This window comes from Thamnophis elegans, chromosome 4 (assembly GCF_009769535.1).
Source record: "Thamnophis elegans isolate rThaEle1 chromosome 4, rThaEle1.pri, whole genome shotgun sequence".
Classification (NCBI taxonomy): Eukaryota; Metazoa; Chordata; class Lepidosauria; order Squamata; family Colubridae; genus Thamnophis; species Thamnophis elegans.
Window position 1 is genome coordinate 99622750 of NC_045544.1, and position 23448 is coordinate 99646197.

Below are 23448 nucleotides of genomic sequence, written 5' to 3' on the forward strand. Positions count from 1 at the left end.
GTAACGACTAGCACCTTGAAGCGTGTCCGGAGATGATTTATACAGCTCGTTCATATTTATGATGGTTGCTGAGTCCCGGGTCATGTGATCACCTTTTGCAACCTTCTGACAAGCAAAGACAATGGGGAAGCCAGATTCACTTAACAATCGTGTTACTAATTTAACAACTTCAGTGGTTCACTTAATAAATGTGAGAAGAAAAGTCGTAAAACAGGGCAAAACTCACTTAACAAACTTTTCACTTAACATCAATTTGGGGCTCAGTTGTGGTCATAAGTTTAGGACTACCCGTATTAGCTATTTCCATTTTTAACTTTTAAAACAAAAGATCGCAATGTAAACTTTTTACTAGTTTACTGTGTAACAGACTCTCAACTTATCATCTGTTTTTCTTTTGTGGGAAACAACAGGGAAAGGTGATATTAGAATAGGTAGATCAGACTTAATCTATACATTCAATCATTTTTTTTTTTTTATTAAATGTTTTATTCATTTTCATTTTCAATTTTGTACATTCACTTATATACTGGATATTTGCAATAATAATAATATAATAGTAAGAAAAGAAAAACCCCAACCTAAACACAACTCATAAACCCAACCTATCGCTTTCATACACCCCTTCTTCTCCCCCTCCAACTTTCCTTTCTCCCTCCAACGATCACCCCTCCTACTTCCCTTTCCCCTCCTATCTTCCTTTCTCGCCTTCCTCACCCTCCTTCCCCTCTCATCCTCCTTACATTCCCCTCTTCTCCCTCCTTACTTCTCCCTCTTCCTTTCCTCTACTTCTCACTATGGTGCATTTCTCTATTCCTTAATCTATTCAGTTACGCTAAAAAGAAAAAAGAAAGAAAAAAAGCAAAAAGAAAAAAAAAAGAGAAAAATAAAAAGAAAATATAAGGATCAACAGTATACAAGTGTATTCTTATTCTATATATTGAAACTATATCTCCACCCGCCCACCCACCCCCAATGAACCTCCCCCCTCCCTAACCCCCTCCGACTTCCCAGGTCCCACACCCGGCACAGTTCAGTACCATTCATCTTCAAAATATTAACAATAATGAAAAAAAATAAAAAGAACACTCCGAAAAAGAAAAAAAAAAAGTAAAAAAAAAAGTAAAAAAATTTTTTTTAAAAAAATCTTTTGCATTATGCTCAGCCTCCCATCATTCTTAAAATTTAAACAGTGTGAATCATTCCATTTATATTTTGTCCTCGTCCCTTACTTCTTTGATATTTACCCCCATCTTCCTGTAGACTCTCCAGATAGCCTTTTTTAACCTTATATTCAAATATTAGTTTATACAAAAATCAATTTATCTTCAAATACAGAGCAGTCTAATCATACTTTCGCTACTCATCTTCCTACCCTTCGTTTCACGTCTCCATTCCTCCCAAGCCCAAGTTGCATAAGATTAGGATCTCGCTCTTCACTTTAAAATCCTGAGCTTTTTATGTTATACTTCAAGCATATAAATCCGTAAAATGTGTGCCCAAAATCCATACCAGTTCATTCAATCATTTTCTGATACAAGTGTGCAAGAGAGAATTTAGGATACAACTTGATCACATCTTGACTACATTTATTATCATCAAATCATATGCAAATGATGACTAAGGTTCTGTCCAAGTACAGGTAGTCCTCCCCCCCTTTAAATATAGGATTAAGTAGGACATTGTTTCAGTTGAATTAAAGACTTATCTTAAACGCAATCTACAATTGGTTCTTCCTTTTTAAAAAAATAAATAAATCACCAACGCAGGTGAAGACCATATAACAATGCTGATATCTCTTCTGCCGGCTCCATAATCTTTAGACTCACATGGACTCAAGAGGCATATTTGATCAGCTTGCATGAGAATTTGAAGCAATTAATATATCCAAAGCATCTTTAACTGATACTCACCCACATAGCCTTTCTGTTCTTCATCAGATATTCTTAAAAGGAGTTCACGATGGGATGCGCTGATGTGAGGTGCCACCATTTTTACCAGATTTTTCCACTGATCTTGTTGGATAACAAATTCATCTCTTTCTTTGACTTTTAGGAGGTTGAAGGCGTCTATCATTTTGTGACGTTTCATGTAAGCAAGCTTGCGGATCTCATTCTGGAAAACACAAATAACTGTTAAAGAAGAAAAGTTATCATATGAGCTTCTAGGGAAGTTCAGAAAGCAGTTTTGAGACCCAGGGCCAATATTCTATAGGGGATCCACTATATCCCCTTCTCTCAAAGTCTTTGTAACAAAGACAGGTTTCTGTCTGTCCTTAATGGAAAGCAGCTATCTATCTCTATTTCAGATACGCAACTGTGAATATTCACTCCAGTTCCTAAACAACATCACCCACACATAAGAGGGAAACATCAACAGACTTGGAACACCAAAGATTTGCAAAAAAATACCATTTACTTTTAAATTAGGGAAAGCCCTGAAACAGGCCAACACTCTAAGTTGACAGCTAAGGTGAAGTGGACAACATTTTTGTGGCTGGAAAAATAGCTTTAAAGTTCCATGTTGTTCAGCAATTGCAATGGAGGGGACAAAGTTTAGTTCCTTTCTGTGTAGCTGTGGGAGGCTAAAATTGAGGCATTAAATTTATCACAGCCTTAATATACCTATTTTGTGGCTTATTTCCCTGCTCCACTCCCAAGTCACATTTCAGGGGTATAAACTGGAGAGATTCAGGTGTGAGCTCAGTAAGATGGCTTAAGGGCAGGAGCTGTCCAAATGCAGAGTTTACCTTTAAGTGTTTCCTGTAGTTGTTGTACACAACTGCTAAAAAGACTGACATGAAAATGTAGGTGTTGATTATTACATATATGATGAAAAATAAACTGTACCACCAGCTGAAGTCATAAGCCGGCATCCTATAAGGAAGAAAGAAAATTTTCATTAAATATACTACAGAGAAGGCCCTAGTGATTTCCAGAGGAAAAAAACCAGATATTTGGTAATGGAGAAGAATTTCGAAAACACTTTCCCCATAACAGAATCACCTACTCTCAGGCTTTTTAATGGGATTTATTTCATTTTATATCATGACATTTAGCCATTGTAATTCATTGCTTACTGGGATAAATGAACCCAGGCAATTTTGGCTGATTTAAAATAAGAGGTAAATCATGTTTGAACCCAACCCATTCACATAGCTCTATACAGACGAATGTCTTTTTCCACATTTTCATTATCCACAATTTTGTGTATCTGTAGTTGATAAATATAGCTGAGACATTGTTGTCTGTGATGAACAATTTCATGTATCCATGGTTTTTGATGCATGGCTCTGATCTGAATAGAGTTCCACCTATAATTGTAATTGTTGCACAAAATTGAAGCAATAGTCATATATCTGCTCCCCACAAGAGATAAATATCTACAATACACTTCCAAAAGTTGCCTAGGTAACTACTACTTCTTTCCAATGGCCACCCTTTCTAAAGCAAAATCTTTCTATGCCTAATTTGCAAATGAAATGCAGGGAGCCTAGAAACATCAATTCACATTTAATATACTTATCTCATTTCCCCATCCTCCAATATAAGCTGAGGATTCAGATTAGGGCCGGTTATCTTAGACTGTTCCACTGTGAAAATGGCAGGGGAAGGACAATGAATTCCTGCACATCACATCACTTCAACTTAACAACTACTTCTGGTCTGAAGAGAATTACCTACATGATGTCTGGGCTATTGGCGGTGGTCACCAGCACGTACATATCAAATACAACTTCAAGATAATTTGTAAAATAGGGCAAGCCTTCCAAGGTCTTCAAATTCCTTCAAAAAAAACAAAACAGTCATGCATTTAAAAAAATGAGGGCTCGCAATCAAACAGGAGAAATTAAAACAAAATGCTTGAGTATTATTTATTATGAAACAATACTTCCCACCCACTCACCCCTGCCCAAAAGCAATGGCAGTGCTGCTAACTTGAGCCCCCATACCTGTCTCCAAACAGCTTCAGAGCCATGAGAGAAAACATCAGGACACTGAACATGAACAGTAGAAAGACATATGTGATCTCAGGCAGAGTGTTCCGGATGCTTCGAAAGGCTCGCCGGATCTGCCAAAAAAAAGCATCCGTTTTCTTCTATTACTTGTAATGATTGCCTTTTCCTACAAAATTAAATCCAGCTGCAAGATATCCAGTAACAGAGCTGGGAGAACAATCTTGGAACCAATCTCCAAAGTTGAGATTTTTCAGATATTTGAAAGGTTCTATATTCCAGGAAACGAAGAATGAATAGAATAGAATAGAATAGAATAGAATAGAAGAGTTAGAAGGGACTTTGGAGGTCTTCTAGTCCAACCTCCTGCTTAGTCAGGAAACCCTACACCACTTCAGACAAATGGTTATGCAACATCTTAAAAACTTCCAGTGTTGGGGCCTTCACAACTTCTGGCAGCAAGTTGTTCCATTGATTAATTGTTCAAACTGTCAGGAAATTTCTCCTTAGTTCTAAATTGTGATGAAGTACTATTCCCTACATCCTTGGAAATGTTTTCCCTTCCCTAAAGGCTCACTAGAGCCATATCCCGATCAACCTTCAACACTAGTTTAGTGGGTCACATCCCCTCTATGCATGCAAAGGAGGCTCCCATCTATACAAACAGAAACTTCCTTCAGTACAAGTCAAATCTCCACCATACCTCCTGGCAGAGGACACAGCAATTCTGGATCCATGTCTTGTTTACATACTTGAAACTCAAAGCTGTTGTAATGGTTATTACTCACAGCTTAATTAATGTGGCACTGATTGTACACATACATGCACAAGTAGAACTTTTTTGGAAACAGCAAATGACTAGCCTTGAACCTTCTTCAGTGTTCTGTAATAGGTAACAATTAGGCTTATTCAGTTTTCAAATTTTCTACAAAAATTGCCTCTCTTACAATTATCCTGCCTGTAGACGAGAGTCTTCATGCATGCAGCAATCATAAACACACAGATTTCTCTGTTATAGGCATTTACACAGGCACCAGGAGGCAGGATTATTTTGTGAAAACTAGCTTGCTCATGTCAACTGCAAATATGGAGGCAGCTTTTTAAGGCAGACTTCAGTTTTAAAACAGAGAGGATGATGTTGCCATGGAGATGGGCATTTTGGGCATCACATTTCAGGTGCTTCAACAACTAAGCTTCATGCTCAGAGCAGCTTCAAATACAAAAGGAACAAACAACACAGAGAAGCCATACTTCCTGTCCCCCCTGTTCTTCCTAGGGAAAGTACAATTAAAAAAAAACCCTATGTTTTAAATTAAAAAAACAACAACCACAGAATGATGCATAGGGAATAGGACCTGCACTTCCGTAGCTGCCCTCTCAATAGTGCTCTAGACCTCTTCAATTTAGCTGCTCCCACCACCACATGCAGAATTCTCAAAACCCTCACAGGTTAGTCCAGCATGTTCCCTGGCTTTCAGGGGCTCCACAATACCTTATTTCATGCTTCAGCTTTCCCAAAGGTAGGCCAGATTAAGCCTGCCTATTTGAACAGAAAGAGAGAGAAAGAGAGGAAGAAGAAAAATTCAAAAGAGAGATGAAAACATCCACACAAACAACAATAATAACCACAGCAACATTACCTTCTAACTGCATAGTTAAATAATAACTGTATTATAGACTGTCAAACATGGAAATTACCCACTCTAAGTTTCTTACCTGACGACTCTCTGCAAAGTTTATTAAGAAGATGGGTCTCAATGGCCTGGACCACCGAACACCATGAATGTTCAAGGTTCTAAGAATGCCGTAGATAATTAGGTCAATCAATGTCATCTACAATTTGGAAGGAAGAGAGAAAAGTGATTTATATTTAAGCTATTAAACACTTAATGATAGGTAGGAGTCTCTTTTCCAATTAACTGAAAATAAAGTTATGCTTGTGCGTTTAGATTTCACACACAAGATATTGGTATGCAAGAGTCAAGAATTTGACCTCATAAAATGGTAAATTTGGGTCCTATATGCCAGAGATTTGTGCTGGCATCCACAAAGGGAGCAAAGCATAGGACAAAAGAATCAATGTTTAGTTGCTGGCTATTGAGACTCAAAAGGTCTACTGTCATTCTTCATGTCTTCTGATTCAGAAATGTGGGGAAGTAGAATGAGATAAGGACTGTAAGTTAGTTTACTTGCAGATTCGAATCCAGAATGAGCAGGGTGCACCAATTATTCTCTACATGACTAGATTAAAAACCTTTCACCATTGTTGTACCAGGGCAACAGTTTAAAACAAAGCTTTATATACAGAGGACAGTATAACAAAATGCATGAGGGGTTACTTGAATCCTTATAAAGCAATCTCCTTGAAAATGTATGAATCCAGCCTAGATATTTTAGAGAAATTTGAGTTCCAGACAATGAAAAGCGATAAGCACTTCTGAATAATGCAACCAAAGTCAATCCAGCTTCAATCCACTATTGAAATTATCCTTGCTCCTTTCATTGCCATTAATAAAAACCTCTTTTGAAATGCAACATTTGCAAGTACAACGTTTGTTGGACTAACACAATTCTTTCTTATCCCAAAGCACAGTACATGCCTAATGTACTAATATAATAAATAAATATAATGTAAGTGTATATACGTGTGTGTGTGTGTGTACACACACACACACATACATACATACTATATATAGTGCTGAGTTTGCGGCTGTTTAAGCAAACAAGAACTTGTGTACAATCATTGCATCGAAAACAATGGCAAAAGAGCTCTTTTATGGTTGTTATCAAAACATTTAAGTATCCGTTGCCTAGTTGGTCTAGTTAGTATCCATCAGTAAGCCTCCATAAGCAATATTTGGAACTGATATGGATCAATTCACAAATAATGAATAAATGATATTAGAGCCTCCAGCATGCCTTTATATAGGCAACATGGCAATGCAATTGAAAGATGTGGTAGACAACTCAGCTGCTACAGGCAGGTCCTAGATCTATTTTTCTTTCTTTCTTTAAAACATTTATAAGGCCACCCATCTTAAAACCAAATTCTAGGCAGGTCACAACAGACCCCTGCTAAAATTGCACAATCAAAATTCAACAACATGATCTGCGCATTGTACACAGGATGATAAGCTCATATGTGTTAACTTCCCAATATCTCAAACCAAAATGGGCTGCCCAGCATTTCTCCATGGTGATACAAAATATCGTAGAATAACATGAATCTTCATCCATTTTCCACTACTGTGTTATGAATAGAATTATATCCCATTTTTCTTCAAGGAGCTCCAAACAGCACATTAAAATGAGAGAAGAAACAGCGGGTGTGTTTCTACTTTCATTTTAATTTCATAGCAAATACAACTATGGGTCAAGAGGGGACTTCATCGGGGTCTACTGGTTAGTACCGGTTAGCTTCACACATACTTCTCATGTTGCTTGCACATGCACAGTTGACTGTAATTTGCATGTGCAGAAACATGCCAGCAATGGCAGAAGAGACCGAGGAATCAGTTCGGGGGTGTGGCCAGCCTGGATTGTTGCCGGTTCTGTGACCCAGGCTGAATCACTACTACTGATTCGGCCAAACTAGGCCACACCGGGAGCAACCTACCTCTGGACTTCATCCATCCAAAACAGAACTGCATCAGCATAAGCATGCAAGCACAGAACCACTATATACGATGTTATATAGATATTTCAGTGTCAATTGGTGGATCCAAACGTAGACATCTTTAAAGCGAATTTATGCCAATAACATGATTTCTTCATTTTATAGCATTTCTAGGCTTTCCAATCCCAACATAGTATTTAATTTCTATTGATTTCAAAAAATGATTTCATCTGAAACTATGACAGCCACTATTTGCAGAAGGAAAAATGCTGTACAAGTTAAAACCCACCAAGACTGTTATCATGATGCAGATGTTCTTTGTATCTTTCCAGAATGTATTACGAGGTGTAACATGTGCAAAATGGATGAGTCTCCAAAGAAGACAAAAGGCATAAGACTTCAATCACTGATGTAATCTATTGAAAAGAAGAATAGATAAATTCAGAAATAAACGAATACTAAATCCAAGGAAAAGTAGGAAACTGCTTGTCATAATGACCATGCTTAAGATTGCTTTAACACGCACACTTCTCTGAAGTTCCCCTGGTACTTTTTGAGCTTGGTTGTTTGTTTGCAGATGTTTCATTACCCAACTTGGTAACATTATCAGTCTGGATTTGTACAGGATAGCTTGCCCTGCAGTTTTGGTGGGAGTGTGGTTTCCTCTTTGGTTCTATATTGGCTGCTAGAGGGAAGGCATTCTAATCTTTTTGGTTTGCTTCCTAAATTTGTTATCGTGTCTTTTGAATGTGTAAATATGGTTTATCTCTAGCTCTACACACTCTGTACAGCTTCTAACTTCCAAGAGTTGCCTGTTATATATTAATCACATACTTACCAAGAAAGGAAGTAGGTATACAGCTGGCTCTTCGAATAGTGCAAGTGTGAGGACTACAAAAATGAAGAAATAAGTACCTGCTTGCATGGCCCAATGGTTATAGAGATAATAAAGCCTGAGTAAGGAAAACATACAGAAATGATTGGAACATTGGTAAAAAAAAAAGCAAGTAGTTCAATCAAGAATCCTTAGCTTGTTCAAAACAATAAAAAAAACTATAATTGTAGATATTACAAAGACTATGAACTTGTTTTTCAACAAAATATGAGACATTGCTCTCAACATTTCATAAAAGGGAGTCTTGATATTACTCTAAAGTTATTTTTAGGTCAACAAAAATAATGTCCTTTAGAACTTGGAAAAGAACTACTAGAAAAGCCAAGAATGCATACTACATAATAGCAATAGCAATAGCACTTAGACTTATATACCACTTCACAGTGCTTTACAACCGTCTCTAAGCAGTTTACAGAGTCTGGGTCCTCATTTTACCCACCTCGGAAGGATGGAAGGCTGAGTCAACCTTGAGCCTGCTGAGAGTCAAACTGCCAAATTGCAGGCAGCCGGAAGGCAGCAGAAGTAGCCGTACAGTAGTTCTATTCTAACCACCGCACCACAGTGGTAGGAATCAAATAATTTAACAAACCAGTTTTCTGCCCTAATGACCATCTGGGTAGGCAGGGCTCGGTGGTCATATGACTGGGTGGGAATGGCCAACTCAACATCACTCATGTCAATTGGTGCTTCGCCTTAGCTGTTACAATGTAATAAGGATTAACCGGAGAGGCAGTTTCTGTAAGGAGGGCAATAAAGATTAGGCTAGAAACACAACCCAGAATGTTTCCTTCCTGCCTTCCTTACAGATAGCCCTGCAAAGTGGAAAAAAACAAAAGGAGATTTCTTCCAACACTGGTTCTCCCAACTGCTTAGGCAATTAACAACTGGTTCTGCCGAATAGGTGCGAACTGGCTGAATCCCACCACTGCTGCACCACCTCGGCTCTTAAGATAATTTAAAGAAATATATGCTGTTCTGACTTTTTAAATCAAATAAGACCTTAATTCTGTCATCTACTATTCCGATATTCAGAATACAACAATATCCCAAACCAGACAGAATCAAATTGTACATTTAAAGGTCTGTGGAAGGTCTGGATAGAGGAGATCTTATCTGACTCTGCACATAGCAGCAAAATTATAGAGTATCTTCAGAAGAATAGTAGCACCAGCTTTAGCTTAAGATCTCCACAAACCCATGGTGAAAAATGGAAAATAATAGAAGCCAATTATCCATTAATATCTTCTGCACTGGTAGCTTAAATCCACCAGATCTAAATTTGCATTAAAAACACAGGACAAGCTATGGAGAACTTTCTCTGGCAACACACACAAAATAGGCACTAAGCAAGTGTCCCCATGGAGAAGATCTAAAGCTGTAGCACCTCCGCTAAGGGTTATTCATCCCTCTAGACCAATGTTTCGCAACCGTGGCAACTTGAAGATGTCCGGACTTCAACTCCCAGAATTCTGGCTGGGGAATTCTGGGAGTTGAAGTCGGACATCTTCAAGTTGCCAAGGTGAGAAACACTGCTCTAGACTCAGAAAGAGGGGTGCACGTAAGCCCTTAACAGTGACTTAGCTATGCTAAGAAGTACATGGGGCATACTACATTTCTGGCATTTCTCAAAGACTTCAAAATCTCAGAGTCTTAGACCTTCACATTACTCAAACTATATTGTATATAAACCCACAGAGAGACTCAGGAAAAAGCCAGCAAGTTATTTCAGTAATTATTATTTCAACTTTATTTTAAAAGAGTAGCAACTACTTTTAACTACATTTGGACCCAATGTGAAGGAAACTGGAGACAATTAAAGCACCAAAAGTTAATTTCATTCAATAAGACTAATGCTTTGGCTGCATAGCTTGAAAAAAATCTTCATGATGACTGAGTTTTGGAATGCTTATGCTTAATAACATAGCTCTTTACAGTGCACTTCAGAATTATTGTAACCCTGGCTTTACCTGATTGCCTTTGGTGAAGTCTCAAATGGGATGTTTCTATTATATTGGGCATCGTAGACATATGCTGCTGCCAAGAGAAGGTTCTATGGATAAAATGAAGAAATAAGGTATATTCAATATGGGTGAATTGCGACTGCTGCACTCAATAAATACATTAGCTTCTTAACAATCTTCTATGCATTTTCTGCCTCTTCAGAACTTGCTAAACTCAATTCCAAGCATTGGTTAGCACTGGCTATTCTATGAAATGCAAGTTGTAGTTCAGCAATTTCTATAAAGTTGTACATTCCTCACTTCTATAGCATTTCATTCTTTTCTTACTAGAAAGCAGTATTACAGCATAGAATGTTTCAGCCCCACCCTTGCTATAGTTAATGATGTCAATCAGGGATGGCAACATTTATTCACAATAAATGTGAAAATAAATGAATGTGGTGGGTTTTTTTATTTTAAGAGCCGAGGTGGCACAGTGGTTAAATGCAGCACTGCAGGCTACTTCAGCTGACTGCAGTTCTGCAGTTCAGCTGTTCAAATCTCACCGGCTCAGGGTTGACTCAGCCTTCCATCCTTCCAAGGTGGGTAAAATGAGGACCCGGATTGTTCTTGGGGGCAATATGCTGACTCTGTAAACCGCTTAGAGAGGGCTGAAAGCCCTATGAAGCGGTATATAAGTCTAACTGCTATTGCTATTGCTATTGCTATGTATGAGCGATTGCAGAGTTTATTTTCTATAAGAAACTGTTGCTGAATATGTGATGTTAGTTCTGTGTCCACATCACGAGTAGTAAATTCCTTAAAATTTAACAGATCAGACTCATAAATCAACAATCACAGGACTGCATGATAAGCTAACTTTAGCTATCTCTTCTAAAGTTTACAGCATACAAATACACAAGGGTTAGAGCCCCTTGTGATGTCTCTTGGAAATCAGTCTCAACATTTAATGCTGAAATCCTGTCCTAAGGTACTCACAGAAAAACATTTACTGATGGATGATTTACAGACCCATATATCAGCAGGCGCTATGCAAGACAAAAATAGCAGATATTGCTTTACCTGCATAGTTTAGTTATTAAAATGTAATAGTTAACTTTATTATTACTTAAGTAGTGGTCTTGGGGAAACAAAATCTGGCACAAAAGTTCTGACTGTTCAGAGAGGTCATCCTATTTAGGATGAGAGTACAAAGAAGAGGCTGAAACATAGCATATTTATTGTATGCTTTCCTTTTATCAATGCAATATACATATATACGTGTCTTAAATATATTGGGCAATGCAAACCATTCCAAGACACCTGGTTTTAGTTTAATCCAGCAACCAGAGGACTTTAAATCAGAAATTGGGTTTGGTCCAGCTCCTGCCGCAACTCAGTCTCATAGTGAGACTCAGAAACTCCTTGAAGCAGCAACTCCCAGAAAAGAGTGGAGAATTTGTGACCCTCCAAATTTGGCTGAACTTTAACTCTGTTGCTTCACTCAGCATGAACCAATGTGAAAAATGCTGGGTATCAGAATCCACCAACATCCAGTTCTTTATAGAGCTGTGGTGGCGCAGTAGTCAGAATACAGTATTGCAGACTGATTCTGCTCACTGCCAGGAGTTTGATCTTTTTTAAATCTTTTTTTATCTTTTTGTTTTCCCCCCAAAAGTTTTATTTTTAACATACGTATAATATAATCCAAAGTATACCAATACATCTTAACATTTTTGAGCCTTCAATAATATATCAATTCATTTTGCCATTAAGCCTCTTCAATTTGTATTTGCTGTTCTGCTTTCCATATACCATATTATAGTCTATTTCGTCTCAGCTCTCCTTCTCTTCTCCTCCCTACCTTCTTTCTTCCCTCTACCTGCTCTATCTTCTCTACTTCCCCTTGCTCTCTCCCTCTCCTCTCCTCTCTTTTTCTCTTTCCCTCCCTTCTACTTCCTTCTCTCCTGTCTCCTTTCTCTCTCTTTCCCTCTCTTTATCTCCCTTCCATTCTCTATTTTACATGGTGTATTTCCGCCTTTTAGCAAACCCCGTTTAATATCAATGGCATTAATAATTGTTTTCCAAAGAAAAATATTTTCCATATTGCTAGTTTTCTTTTAGAGGTATACTTTTATACGAATTCTATTTGTTTCCTCTCTCCTCCCCTCTCCCAGTAACAACCTCTTTTTTGGATGCAGTGCAAGACGGATTCAAATTTCCCGCTATCCTCATAATGCTGTTACATACTTTTACATCATTAAGGATTTTGACAGGCTAAAGGCTGATTCAGTCTTTCATTCTTCTAAGGTCAGTAAGGACCCAGATTGTTAAGGTCAATATGCTGACTCTGTAAACTGCTTCGAGAGGGCTGCAAAGGATTATAAAGCAGTATATAAGTCTAAGTGCTATTGCTATTACAGCTTCACTTACTAGTTTCTGAAGAGTTCTCTCTTGAATGTGTGGAACAGAAGCCACAGATAACATTCTTGCCCACTGTGGGTGTAAAAACGCTGACTTTTTTTCACCAAAGGAGTACACATCTTAGAGGAATAAAGGTACCTTGTTCATTAACTAATCACACCCATTAGTCACTGCCAACCTTAATGGAAGCATATGATTCCCTTCAAGATGAGAGCTAGTCACTGCTGAAAGATATAGCATCTTTCTATGAGCATGCAGTACTGTAGAGGTCAGCCCCCAGTTGTGCTATAGCTACAGCCTCTGAGAAAGATTCCAATGCTATTGCAACAAAGCCCCATTTCAGATGTCCAGAAAGAAGAACTGGGAGGAAGAGTTCAAATGAGTGCCCATTAGGCGTCTTTAGATTACAAAGGCAGATATTATTGCAGAAATTATTATTTTTTTAAAAACCCTTCTTTAGAGCTGAGCTGGAAAACTCCTACCCACCTCATTCTATTCTATTTTGGTTGTCATGTAAAATGTCAAGGCCTGCAGTTTAACTCATCAGATTGAATTTCCCCCCAACTTTTGTCCTTCAGCTCAGACATTATTCTCATATTGGATGTGTACCTGAAGATACCCAAGTATCACCTTAAGAACAAGACAGGAAAATTTTTATGCTATATCCAGGATGGGCTTCAAAAATTTTAGCAAGGGGTTCCCTGCCCAGTTGTTGGGTGGGCGTGGCCATGGTGGGTGTGGTCTAGTTGGCCTCCTGCACCATGGCAGGAGGGCATTTTTGCCCTCCCTGGGCTCCAGAGGCTTTCCTCAAGCCTCTGGGAGGGTAAAAATGTCCTCAGGCTCCAGAGGCCCTCTGGAGGCCAGAAACCGGCCTGTTTCCGGCCTTCCCAAACTTCCAATAGGCCCATTTTTTGTCGTACTTGAACCTCTGTGTGCGCCCTGCATTTACCTGCATCCAAATGGGCTGAATTCTAGGTGGGGCAGGCTGGGCGGGGCTAACCAGGAGTGGGATTTGAAGGTTCTCTGAACTGCACAGAATCTTATTTAGAGGTTCTCCCGAACCCTTGTGAACCCCCAGCAGCCCACCTCTCAAGACAGGGAACAGCGTGTACCTGGGCATGTTTCATGCCTGAAATACCTGTGAAACTCAGAACTATTGATAAAACTCATGTCTTAATCTCCAAAGCAATCTGAAATTGTATGTCTGGTTTAAACACTACTAAACTGGCAAAAACCTGTTAAATAAGGAACAAAGTAAAATAATAACAAAATAACGCAGTTGGAAGGGACTTCTAATCCAATCCCCTGCTCACGCAGGAGACCCTATACCATTTCATACAAGTGACTGCCCAGTCTTAATTTAAAACTTCCAGTGTTGACGCATCTACAACTTCTGGAGGCAAGCTATTCCACTGAATAATTTTTCTAACTGTCCAGCAATTTCTTCTTATTTCTAGGTTGGTTCTCTCCATGATTAAAGCAGCAAATGCTTTTTTGAAGATCCATTACATGCAAACTATTTGCTCATGCTTTTGCTTTTTCATTTACACCCTCATTGCCCAGAACAAAGTGCATTTAAAGGCTATCCTTCATCAGTGATGGAACTAAGAATGTATATATAAGATAATTGGATGTCTTCTATTCATTTCTTGATCAAATTAATTTAGTTTCTATGAAATTAAATGTATTTTTACACCCTGATCAAGATTTCAGACTTTATTGTATTGTGGAAACATATGTACTATAGTATATAATGCATATTATCCTTTTAGTTGCTTTTTAAAACAATTTGTTGAAGCTGCCAGAATACAAACCATTTCAGTTGTTCCTTTGGAAGTACTACAGATTGAGGAAACAGCAGGCATTAGTATTTGGGTGTTAACTTTCACTATAGTCCAGAAGCAAGGATATGTAATTAATACTGTCCATGCACCACATCTTTCCTTCCTCTCCTTTACAATAGTTACTATTTAATTTTTTTGGGGGGGGGGAACAGAAATACTAATCTATCATATACAACTATCTTATCAAGTCATTTGTTCATGTGAACTAATATTGCCTTCTTTGCGAATTTCCAGTAATTCATTCGGTAGCTGTCACAATGATGCCCATGTATATGTGGGCTTTATCCACTGGAAGAATACCTGCTCCCACAGGACCAAAACACGTGCTCCAACTTTGGCCCCTGCCTAACCAGGCAAGACAATGATGAGCAGCAACAAACTAATTTATTTGTCCTTCTATGTTCCTATTAGGGCCAGTTTGTTATGGGGGTTAAGGGCATCAGGTAGAAATCTGAAGACCATGAGTTTTATTTCTGTCTTAGGCACAAAAGGCAGTGGCCAGTCAATCTCTCTCAGTCCTTGGAAAGAGGTAATAGAAAATCACTTCTGAAAAAATTGTGCCAAGAAAACTGCAGGAACTGTTCAGGCAGTCACTAGAAATCAACACAGACTTAGAAGCATCCCCACAAAAAGTTTCTATTATACTTTGCTATTGTAACAGCTATATCCCCTCTAGTTACAACTGATTGAAAAGTGATGTAAATATCTTATGTATGGAGCAGTGGTGAAATTCAATTTTTTTTACTACTGGTTCTGTGGGCGTGGCTTGGTGGGCATGGCAGGGGAAGGATACTGCAAAATCCCCTTTCCCACCCCACTCTGGGGCCATCCAGAAGTGGTATTTGCTGGTTCTCTGAACTACTCAAAATTTCCGCTACCGGTTCTCCAAAACCTGTCGGAACCTGCTGAATTTCACCCCTGGTATGAACTTCAAATGGCCTATATAACATTGTGGGAAAAAAAGCCAAATGCAATTGGGTTTTGGCTCAAGAAAATAGCAATAGCAATAGCAGTTAGACTATATACCGCTTTCAGCCCTCTCTTAGCCGTTTACAGAGTCAGCATATCGCCCCCACCAGTCTGGGTCCTCATTTCACCCCACCTCAGAAGGATGGAAGTCTGAGTCAACCTTGAGCCGGTGAGATTAGAACAGCTGAACTGCAGATAACAGTCAGCTGAAGTGGCCTGCAGTACTGCACCCTAACCACTGCGCCACCTCGGCTCATCAGAAAAGCAGTTTCCAATTACATAATTTTATATGATTGGTTGAATCCCACTTTAAGAATTGCATCTGAATTCCACTCTTTAAAATTGACATAAAAACCCAAGGCTCAGGGAAAGGCAATGAGAATGTGCAAGGGACTGAAAAAACCAAGTCCTGAAAAGTGATATAGAAAAGGGGTATCACAAAGCATTATCTGAGAACTCAAGATAAAGAATAAAGCTTGCAGTACTGTGTGAATGACAGATCATAGAATTCCATCTGCAATATGAAACAGTGCAGCCATTCACATTCAACAAGCTCAAGCAAATGCCTAGGACAAAAGAATCACACCAAAAATAATCATCAGTAAAGGCCATGTGCAATTGAGATCCAGCCATTCCTGTGATTAAATGTAGTCAAATACCTATTTGCCATTTTATGACTTGGAAAAGTAAGATCACACACTTTAAAAAAAAGGAATCTGGAAAAGAAAGCTATTTTCTGTGATGTGAACAAATTAAAGCTTTTGACAACATCTAGTTTATTACAGAATGACACATTCCTATGATGGAGAAGGCATTCTTGGCCTTTAGGGTAGCTTCTGCTTTCAATTAGGACATTTGTAACAACCAGCAAAATAATAAAAGCTATTTAAAGTATTTTAAAGAAAAAAAGAATAAAATCCATAGTATCTATGTTGGCTTGACCAGGGAGGAAAAAAGCCAGCAACTCATTTCAAACCAGTCAAAATACATAAGGCTATGGGTGTTTTTGAATTGATCAGAGATATCTTCCTTTGTCCATCTTCAGTCCACAGTCCACACCCCTGGAATGAAGGCAAATATACACTATATTGCCAAAAGTATTCACTCACCTGCCTTTACCTCGCATATGAATTTACTGTAAGTGACATCCCATTCTAATCCATAGGGTTCAATATGACGTCGGTCCACCCTTTGCAGCTATAACAGCTTCAACTCTTCTGGGAAGGCTGTCCACAAGGTGTTATGAGTGTTTTATGGGAATTTTTGACCATTCTTCCAGAAGCGCATTTGACTGTGGAATATTTAGGAGTGAGGAATTTCACAACTGGATTTGTTGCACAGGTGGTATCCTGTCACAGTTCCATGCTGGAATTCACTGAGCTCCTGAGAGCGAACCCATTCTTTCACAAATGTTTGTAAAAACAGTCTGCATGCCTAGGTACTTGATTTATACACCTGTGACCATGGAAGTGATTGGAACACCCGATTCTGATTATTTCGATGGGTGAGCGAATCCTTTGGGCATATAGTGTATCTGTCCCTAATAATGTTTCCGGATCAAATCTTTATCGGTCACCAGGGCCAGAAATGTAGTCTTCCGAGCTTTTGGACTCATGCTAGAGCTCATCTTCAGAGAATTTCTCTCTACCAGAATGTGTCTCACATCCTGGGACACTACATTTTGGTAAACACATTCTGGTGAGAGAGAAGTTCCGTGAGGATGGGCTCCAGCATGAGTTCCGAAGACTAAACTTCTGGTTCCGGTGACCCACCCCAGATTGAATCTCACACCCCTGGAAGCCCAAGATGGGGCAGACTCTAGAAAGAGTGCAGAGAAGAGCAACAAAGATGATTAGGGGACTGGAGACTAAAACATATGAAGAACGGTTGCAGGAACTAGGTATGTCTAGTTTAATAGAAAGAAGGACTAGGGGAGACATGATAGCAGTGTTCCAATATCTCAGGGGTTGCCACAAAGAAGAGGGAGTCAAACTATTCTCCAAGGGACATGAGGGTAGAACAAGAAGCAATGGGTGGAAACTAATCAAGGAGAGGAGCAACTTAGAACTGAGGAGAAATTTCCTGACAGTTAGAACAATTAATCAGTGGAACAGCTTGCCTCCAGAAGTTGTGAATGCCCCAACACTGGAAGTCTTTTAAGATGTTGGATAGCCATTTGTCTGAAACAGTATAGGGTTTCCTGCCTAGGCAGGGGGTTGGACTAGAAGACCTCCAAATCCCTTCCAACTCTGCTAACAAAATATTACAATGCCTTAGAAGAGGGGACTGTCAGAAGAGGCACAAAAGCTTCCTTTGCCTATGTCAGTACTCAATTCCCATCATCCCTAAACTGGCTGCGATAGATAGGGCTCAAAGACAAAACAATAAGAGGAGGCCGCTTGGCGACGACCCTTGCTTTCAGCATTTCTTTTACAATATTCGCCCCGCCCAAACAAAGGCTCCGGCAGTGTCTCTAACTTGAGCCAAAACGAGCCGAGGAATACCTAGCAAATGCCTTCTTCAGCTTGTCGGAATTCTAACGCGGTCGCAGAAAAGTAGTATAGAAACGGAGCAACGACGGAGCCCGCCAATCCAAAACAGACGCCGTGTCCCATTCAGTTTATACACCCGTAAAGAACAAACTTTCGCGGCATCACCAATGAACAAAAGATCGTTTTGCTCGCCTGACATCTAAACGGAAGACGGCGGCCGCCACCAACATCCCCATCCCCAAGTGTGACTCCTCTTCAAAGGAGCCCGGGATGCCAAGTAACTGTACTGTGCAACCTCCCGCTTGCTTGCTCCGCGCCAAAGGGACGCTGTACGTGTAGTAGAGGAAAGTAGTTTTCAAGGCAGGAGGGCATTTAGAGAGGGGAATAGCACAGTCCTTGGGGTGGGGAAGGAAGGGGCGACAGGAGCCTTCGGCCTAGAGTCGGGGTACCCGTCCCGAGCAACGCGGAAGCTGCAGCCCCTCGAAGATGCGCCTCCCGGGTGACCACCCCGTAATAGCCACTCTGACTGGGGCTACCTCCTCCTCTTCCTTCGCCGAGTCGCCCATGGCTGCTTTAGGCGGGGCCGCGCCCGGCCTCCCCGACGGCAAGGCAGCGGACGGCAGCGGCGTCGCCTGAGTTGAGGATCCCCGATCGACTTCCAGCCAAAGGCTCCATCGCGGAGGAGCTGGCCGAGGCACTTAATCCCCGGGCGCACGTGACTCGGGACGGCGGAACAGCTCATTGCTTGTGGTTGAGGAGCGGGATGAGGGGGAAAGGAGAGCGCGGCTGAGGGGGTGCAGTAGTCCGTGCAACTCGTGAACGCTCGTGTAAACCCTAAGGCAAACGTTTCTGCTCCAAATCAGATACTCCTTATATCAGGCGACTGGAATTCCTTAGCGTCTGGATCTCGGAGGGATTGCCCTGGCGCGCGCCGATTAAGATAGTTTTTCGTTCGTATGGCTGTCGTTGGGTTGTGGATTATTTTTCTCTTCTTCAGAATAAAGGTTAGCGAGTAGTCACTACTCTGAATCAATGTCCACTGATTCCAGATTTCATGTCTATAAACCACACGGAGCCAATGTAAGGTAAAGGTAAAGGTTTCCCTCACACGTATGTACTAGTGGTTCCCGACTCTAGGGGCGGTGCTCGGAAGAGCCAGCGCTGTCCGAAGACGTCTCCTTGGTCATGTGGCCGGCATGACTAAACGCCGAAGGTGCACGGAACGATGTTACGTCCCACCAAAGGTGGTCCCCATTTTTCTACTTGCATTTTTACATGCTTTCGAACTGCTAGGTTGGCAGAAGTTGGGACAAGTAACGGGAACTCACTTCCTTGCGGGGCACTAGTGATTCGAACCGCCGACTTTTCTGATCGACAAACTCAGCACCAAAATAGTTAAAAAATCTCCGAGGGGACCAGAAATTATATCATGAGGTTGAGATAATAGAGTGGATCACATAGAACGCCTTTGGGGACAGGACTATAAGGGAATTTGACAAAGGGAACTGAAAAAGAGAAGTGTCAAATCTCTAGGCAATTGAACAGGTTTTTATGTGCATTTTAAATATGTTGCTATAGGTTTCAGTGTGTAACAGTGGGCAGCTTTCCTCAAGCTGCAGCCTTCCAGCTATATGGATATTAATTCTCCTAATTTTCAGTGATTCTAACATTAAGTTCAATTCATTTAAGATCACACTGATGTGTGATCAGAAGATATGTACCTTTCCTTCTTTCCTAGAATATGAAAGCATTAACTTCTTCATGCAAATGAAAAAAGATGCCAATATTACCTCTTGAGTTTTATTTTTATGGCACTACAGTAAAACTCATTTACAGGATGGATCAGCTGAAGAGATCCATTCATTCAGCATTCTGATCCCAAAAGTGGATCAGCATCAGTGTTCTCAGTAGAGATAGTGACCTGTTGTTATGTCATCACACACATTTGTCTCATTTGTGTGATGTTGTGGCTTCTGCTGGATAGTTAGTGGTTTGCCTAGCTGAAGTACTTCTGGAAAAGCAGCAGACAAATTTGGCAGGCAATATTCTCCCGCCCCCAATTTTAGCTCTTTAGCCTTTGTTTTGCTTATTGCATTAAACCATGCTTTAAACCAATTGTTTGAATAAACTAATGTAATCTATGTTTATATGGTAGTAAGCAGCCATAAATAGTTACAAATTATCATTAGTGTGTTTGCATTAGAGTTAAACCATGAACAAATAAGTTATATTGTGTTTTAATACACAGCATAGGCATACTTGGCAAAAGGCCACACATTACATTTCGGATGTCTTTTATTTTAAAAGGGCTGGAAAGAGGAATTACAATATCTAGCATAAATAACCAATTTCATTGTATTTAAATACGACAATAAAGATTATACTAAATTATGCTAATCAATGATGGCAGCTTTCTGTATTTCTTTTCAATTACATTTCCCTTGTATCTAAGATCCAACCATGATTGAAACCAGGGTTTGCAATTTCTCTTTCCATAGATATGAAAGGGATTTAGTATTACCTATTGAATTTCTACTTAATATGGTGCCATCAATGGCAAAAAGACTGCCCGAGAGCAACTACAGAAGTTGGTTGCAGGATAAAGGGATGACTACTAGCTACTGGGAATATATGCATGTATTTGTTTTTAACAAGCTACTGCATTGTAGCAACATTCTCAGTTTGTGTATCCTGTAATACTGTACATAATTCTGCTTACCATTCCCCAGAGGCTCAGTATGAGGTCTTTTAAAAATGAATGTTAATTATTCAAATATGAATAATTTATTTCCTAGTTTGAACATCGTAGTACTTAAAAGGAAAATATTCTGGCATGACTTACAAATAGTATGCATTGAAAGGCAATTGTCAGAAAACAATTTTGTTATTTAAAAAAAATTAAGAGAGAATATCATCAACTAGGAACTAGCTATCAGGGAGGATTATTTATTAAATTTATGTGCTGCACAGTTTTACACTGAAAAGTGACCCTAGGCAGCTTGGGTGAAAATGTTATCAGAGTTATTTTACCTTTAATTCAGTCTTCAGATAAAAAAAGTTCTTTAAAAGGCTTGCAAAATCCTGTAATAAGGCTGTCTTTGCTTTTATGTCATTTGATATAATTAATGAAAATGATGTGACAGAAAAGGAAAAAGGATTGGAAACAACAAGAGATAAAACAAACTCAGTAGCTAAGGCTTTGTACAGATTCCTTGTAATAATCAGATGGGAATACTTTAAAGAAGAAGAGTCAAAAGTTGCTGAACACTTTGCTGCTGGTTCTCCTTTAGTCTATTCCTCTGGTAAAAGAGCTGCCTTCTCAGTAGAGTTGATGGGAGTGACCCTGATTTCTCTTTCCAAGGCTGCAGCAAAGACTTAGAGCAGTTTACCAATATATTCTCTTTGAAGAAGTGATAGGCAGAGATGAAAAGTAGAGATGAAAAATACCATGTTTAAAAAGATACATCTTTTATCTACACACAGGAATGAAAATAGTATTCAGTACTATGAAAGTATGGAGAGCATCAGAACAAAAGGCCTGAATGTGCATTATGTTGTGTATGTGAAGAGATAAATGAGACACACTATCTTACATGTCTATGTACAAGTATGAAAAGCAAAGATAATTCTGTAAGGCAGCAACATCTGGCAGGGAGATTTAAAAAACCAAGAGTGGCAATTAGTGTTTCTTGACTGAACTCTTGCCCCTATTTTAAAAGGAAAAGGGGAGTGGCTTTGATCATGGGGATGAGGCTGTCATCTTGACTTTTTTAACCCCTCCCATGCACACTCTGCTATAGAGAGTATTTTTGTGGTTATTTTGCCAGGAATATCTGGCACTAACTTGGTCTCCAAATTTTTGTAAACTCGTGCTTGTGTTTATTAGAAAAATAGCCACTCTGTCCTCTCTCAATTCCTCATTCATTCTGGTACTTAGATTGTATGCAGTCCCCAACTACACTCACATCCATGCATATACAGCTACATTAATATGTTAACATATTTCAGATTTGGGAGAAGACAAGATAGGCAGTCTTTCTTCAAATATCTTAAACTAAGCAACTAGTCTATATTTTAATGTGCAGTGTCACAGAAATAACACGTTCCAAATATTCATTGTCCAACACCTGCTCCAATTAATGAGACACAAGGAAAAGAAGGAAAAAACAACCAGTATTTATTTTGTTTGCCACAATATATTTGATCAAATGTTGTGCCTCACCAGCAAAAAAGGGTACGTGAAAAACATCTAATGCAGTGGTGTCAAACTGAAGGCCCGGGCCAGAACTGGCCCATGGGGGTTTAGATCTGGCCCGCTGTGCCATACTGGAAACAGTGAAAGACTGGCCCGCAGTGCTTGGCCAATGAAAATGGAGCTTGGGAGGGCTGCATATGGTCCTCTCAAGTGCTGTTTTCATTGGCAGATGGGTTGCAGGAGGCCAATAGCAGCCAAAACGGAGCTCGGGAACCCATTTTTACTGGCAGAGTACTTGGAGTGACATTGAGCTCGCCACACCCACCCCAGCCACGCCCAACACAAACACAACCCTGATGCAACCCTCAATGAAATAGAGTTTGACACCGTTGATCTAATGCAAGTAACCTAAATTCATATGCCAAAGAATAAGCAAATACTGAACAATGATTTTGAGAAGTAATTTTTACCACTGATCTTTAGGTTTCAAGGTTCTCCCTAAATGCTATGAATTTACCTTTATATTTTCCAGATTGGTTATTTAATATTTTCCTATTAATGCCAATGCTATCTCTATAGCAAGTGAGCAAAATTGATGTTATGTAACAAGGGCAGAAATATTAGTTTTGCTTTTGCTAAAACTAATATTTAGTATATAGTATATAGATATATAGTTTTCTTAAATGTGAGACCTACATTGGGTTGTTATCCCAGGAAATTATTCCAAAACAGCAATGTTGTCTTGGTTTTTTTTAAAAAAACATATACATTTATAGCTTCCTTTCACATGGTTACATGTATAGATAGTGGGCTGTTCTCAAAGACATAGCTATACAAGATAGCTGCAGAGTTGGCAGTTTTGGGAGGTTATGGTTAGTGCTTGGCTGCAGTTCCGGATTTTGTTTTATTTCTTTGCCATTGGTGGATTTGGCTTTCTCAAAAAAGGAAGTTTGACTTGCAATGAGTATAATGTTAATTTTCATCAAGTACTTTGGGAATACTGAGGAAGCATTTTATCCACATGAGGCCAGAACATAGGAGACACCAGGAATAGTACCAAAATGTTTACTTAGCTGTATTTAAAGACAGTAGTAGACCCTCTCCCATTACTGTAGATTATT

General features: G+C 39.5%; 1 protein-coding gene across 1 annotated transcript in view; it reads right to left on the reverse strand.

The window, feature by feature from the left end:
• Positions 1 to 18817, reverse strand: part of LOC116508069 (two pore calcium channel protein 1-like) — a 30793-nt gene extending 11976 nt beyond the window's left edge. Inside the window, 10 exon segments of the mRNA XM_032216534.1 lie at positions 1911 to 2112; positions 2747 to 2873; positions 3681 to 3782; positions 3950 to 4068; positions 5669 to 5785; positions 7858 to 7951; positions 7953 to 7984; positions 8407 to 8521; positions 10431 to 10513; positions 18669 to 18817. Coding sequence (XP_032072425.1) covers positions 1911 to 2112; positions 2747 to 2873; positions 3681 to 3782; positions 3950 to 4068; positions 5669 to 5785; positions 7858 to 7951; positions 7953 to 7984; positions 8407 to 8521; positions 10431 to 10513; positions 18669 to 18698 — 1021 coding nt within the window. The 5' untranslated portion in view covers positions 18699 to 18817.
• Between the last annotated feature and the right edge of the window lie 4631 nt (positions 18818 to 23448).